At 35.4% G+C, this 3,559-nt stretch overlaps 1 protein-coding gene across 1 annotated transcript; it reads right to left on the bottom strand.

The window, feature by feature from the left end:
* Positions 1 to 236: 236 nt before the first annotated feature.
* Positions 237 to 2,239, bottom strand: LOC130980092 (uncharacterized). Its single transcript, XM_057903725.1, has 2 exons — positions 1,633 to 2,239; positions 237 to 1,301 (listed from the first exon to the last, which is right to left on the bottom strand). The coding sequence occupies exons 1-2, from the start codon at positions 2,153 to 2,155 to the stop codon at positions 1,219 to 1,221; spliced, it is 606 nt and encodes a 201-aa protein (XP_057759708.1). The 5' UTR covers positions 2,156 to 2,239; the 3' UTR covers positions 237 to 1,218.
* Positions 2,240 to 3,559: the final 1,320 nt, after the last annotated feature.

The following is a 3,559-nucleotide window of genomic DNA, read 5'->3' as shown; positions in this document are numbered from 1 at the left end:
CCGAAAAGGAAGATTTTAGCTCTTGAACCACGAGGTCAATTCCGAATAATGGATGAGTATGAAGTGGTTGGGTTTGTCTTTTGTTGCTCTTTCTAGTCTCCACATGTTCATGCTGCAGGGATATTCAGATAGCTGTTGACTCGCACTTGTGTTTTCGTTTTCCAAAATGTTGATTTCATGCGTTCGATGTTTACACTATATATAAAGAAATGTATTATACAATTGGTGACGCCTGCTTGTAATAAATTATGAAAGTTCTTATTGACAGGTGTCAACCTAACTCATCTAAAAATAGAATACAAGAATTGAAATCCTAAACACGAACCGGGATGTAACAGAAACAGAATCTCTGTTTGGGTCTATCAATAATTGGCTTCAAGAGCATTGAGCCGCCATGTTAGAACAAAGTTGAAAGTCAACACGTCCCATTACGCCTCCTCCTGCTATCTCGGGAAATTTGGTAATGACAGCCTAGAAACTACGACTTATCACAAAGCCAACAAGCAAATAAGGTTCTCTTCATTCCAAGACCCAAGTTGAAACCCCAAGTTTCAGCGAGCTCACTACTTTCCACGCAAAGGCCCCATGTTAGAATAATGAACACAAGCTGTACCCCGTCCCTTTTTGTTTGTTGTTTTTGTCAGAGTATTACAAGGTTGTCACTTGTCACATTCTTCTTTCTTCCAATTCCAAGCACCAAGCCCAACAAACTAAGGCAATATATATATACAGTACATTACAATTACACACGTTTTGACCAATATTTTCACACGGGAATTGGTTCTGACACAATTAAAACAAACCTATAGTAATTAACTAGCACTATCAGCTAGCTAGCATATCCATAACAAAAAAAGTAATATAAATGTGAACAAAGCAGGATAGTATATATAATGGACATAGATCTAGCCTTAATTAAGTGATGAAAATGGAGAAGCACAATACAAAAGGGGGAGCTGCCGACAGCAACATTATAATAATAGGCAAGGAACTAACAAGTTTGGTTCCGAGACAATTGGGGTTTGGTTAATAGGGGGGTCCCCGGGGGTATTTAGTAGGGTTCGTCAATTCGGTGGTGAATCCCTGTCATCGTCATATTAATAATAATTTCACACACGTCACACTGTGTGGTTAACTTTGCTAACCCTGGTTTAGTTCCTGGGTTAATCGCCAATTAACGGAACAAGCAATCATCATCATCATCGTTAATTCTTCTTCTCAGCCTGAGTTTTGCCGCACCGCACAAGCCACAACCTGAGCCCACTGCCTTAGCCTTGTCTTCACTGTCTGCGGATTATCACCTTCACAACAATACTCACAAATTAACATTAACATCTAACACCAAATTATACAAAAAAAAAATCTCTTTAATAAATACATTAATGCAAAAAAGTAAAATATTTTTCATCCACACAAAATTTGAAACACCGTATTTAGCGGATAAGTTTGGTATTTTAGATTGTTCTCGTGCATTAAAATAGTTCTAGATTCTAATTAAATTAATTATGTATATGAAATTGACAAAAATATATCAATTTAGTCCTTCACACTTTTCTGCCAAAAGAAATCTCAAAAGACCGGTTTCGAATTTAAGTCCTGTATAAATTAGGTTGCGAGAATTTGAATAATTACCGGTGGTGAAGATGGTGTGGGGACTGCCATGGGAAGAAGACGTGCTCTCGCAATCGTCGGAGGCAGCGGAAGAATACGGCGGCGTTGAGGAGGCGGTGACAGTGACGGGGGCGGGGGGCCTGGAGAGGAGAGAATTGTTGTAGCTCTTGTTGACGGCGTAGTAGAGCTCTAGCGCCGGTAATGTATCGGAGAGGCGCTGATCAGGTTCCACCTCCGGCGAAGACTCGAATCCAAAGCCTAACTCGATGCAGGCCTTGAGCTCGTTGACGTCCTCGTCCGTCACGCTACGGCTGCGGCGGTTCTTCCAGTTGCCTTTGCGGCGGAGCCACGCCTCGTCGCGGTACGCATCCGGCGACCAGGAACGCTGCTTGTAAAGCGGCGCCATGGCGGTAGCAGGCTGCAGCAGGGGCGGGCGGTGGAAAAGGAAAGCCGGCGGAGGAGAGGAGGTCGGGGCGTCGAATTCGTTGTCTTCGGGGAGAGTGGTGGCGGTGGGGGAGCGTGACCCCTCCTCCTCGTCCTCCATGGTGGCTAATTAGGTTTTGAATGTTAATTTGTAATGAATGGGGGGTGTGTGTGGTGTGGACAGAAGCTTTGGCTTTAAGGGTCTTGGGTGAGCTGGTGGATCAACTCCCAGTTATGACCTCTCTTTCATTGGTCCACGCAATCATGACCTGTCTTTTATCTTTTCCTCTTTCTTTATTTATTACTACTATCCTCTTTAATCAGGAATCATTCTAAACGAATCTAATCAACTAAGGAAGCCCACTAAAATAGGTCAAGTATCCCTTCCAATTTTTGGATCATTGTTTCTTTCTTTTCTGTTTTGAATTCGTTTCACTCCATTTAAATTAAACAAAGAAACAATATATTGTTTACCAAATCAACAAGATTTTATATTACTAATCGGCAATTGTGATTATTATATTGTTATAAATAAATTTAGTTGTTTCTTTATTACAAATTTTATTATGATATATTTGATTATTTTTTAGTAATTTATTATTTAACTGAATGACATATTAAATGTAAATATATAATAATTAATTTAATGACTAATTGTATTAGTCTATATAAAATATTTTTATTTACGCAATAGATAACTTCTACAACATCAAAAGATAAATCTATAAGAGATTATTTGGGTCAATAATAATTTTTAAAAATTAATTTTATCAAAATTTTAAACAGATAATTAAAATACTAATTACCTGAAGTATGATTTGATAAAGTTCTTATTTTTTAAAATAATGTATCAAATTAATTTTTGAAAGATGTTTTTTTTAAGTTATAGCATTTACGTTTAGTAAATTAAATTAAAAATAATTTTTAATAAAAATAAATTATAGTATTTAATAAAATAATTTTTAAAATTTAAAAATATCATAATAAATATAAATATATATAAATAAATTTAAATATTTATTAATATACAAAATTATATTAATTTTTTAAATTTTAATAAACAAAATGAATTCTTAAAAATATTTTAAATATTTTTAAAAATACTCCTATTTAAAAAAAAAAGTAAATATAAGCATATTTGTCAAAGATACTTTATGCTTTTGAAAAACACAATAACCTATCTAAAAAATACAATATGTTTCTTTCATTTTTGTGAAGAAGAAAAAAGCAAATTATTGACTACATATTTAACAAACAACTGATAATCATGATTGAGTTTCTCATGGAAAATGCATTTGCAAGAAAGTTTAATTTTATCTTGTTTGGCTGCTTGCTTGGCTTGGAAACATTCGTATCTTCTTATTTTATTAGCAACTTGTATAGGCCAGCCAATTGGAGTCTCTCTCACGTATGAAAATCTGCATTAAGTTATATGATTTACCTTGTCCACGAGGAGTACCATATAAGAACTTATATTTGTCTTGTGCATGAAGCTAATCAGATGTACTTATTCATAAGGTCTTAA

The sequence above is a fragment of the Arachis stenosperma genome, chromosome 5 (assembly GCF_014773155.1).
Source record: "Arachis stenosperma cultivar V10309 chromosome 5, arast.V10309.gnm1.PFL2, whole genome shotgun sequence".
NCBI lineage: Eukaryota > Viridiplantae > Streptophyta > Magnoliopsida > Fabales > Fabaceae > Arachis > Arachis stenosperma.
Note: the sequence above shows the minus strand (reverse complement) of the source record. Positions and strands in the feature narration are given on the sequence as shown.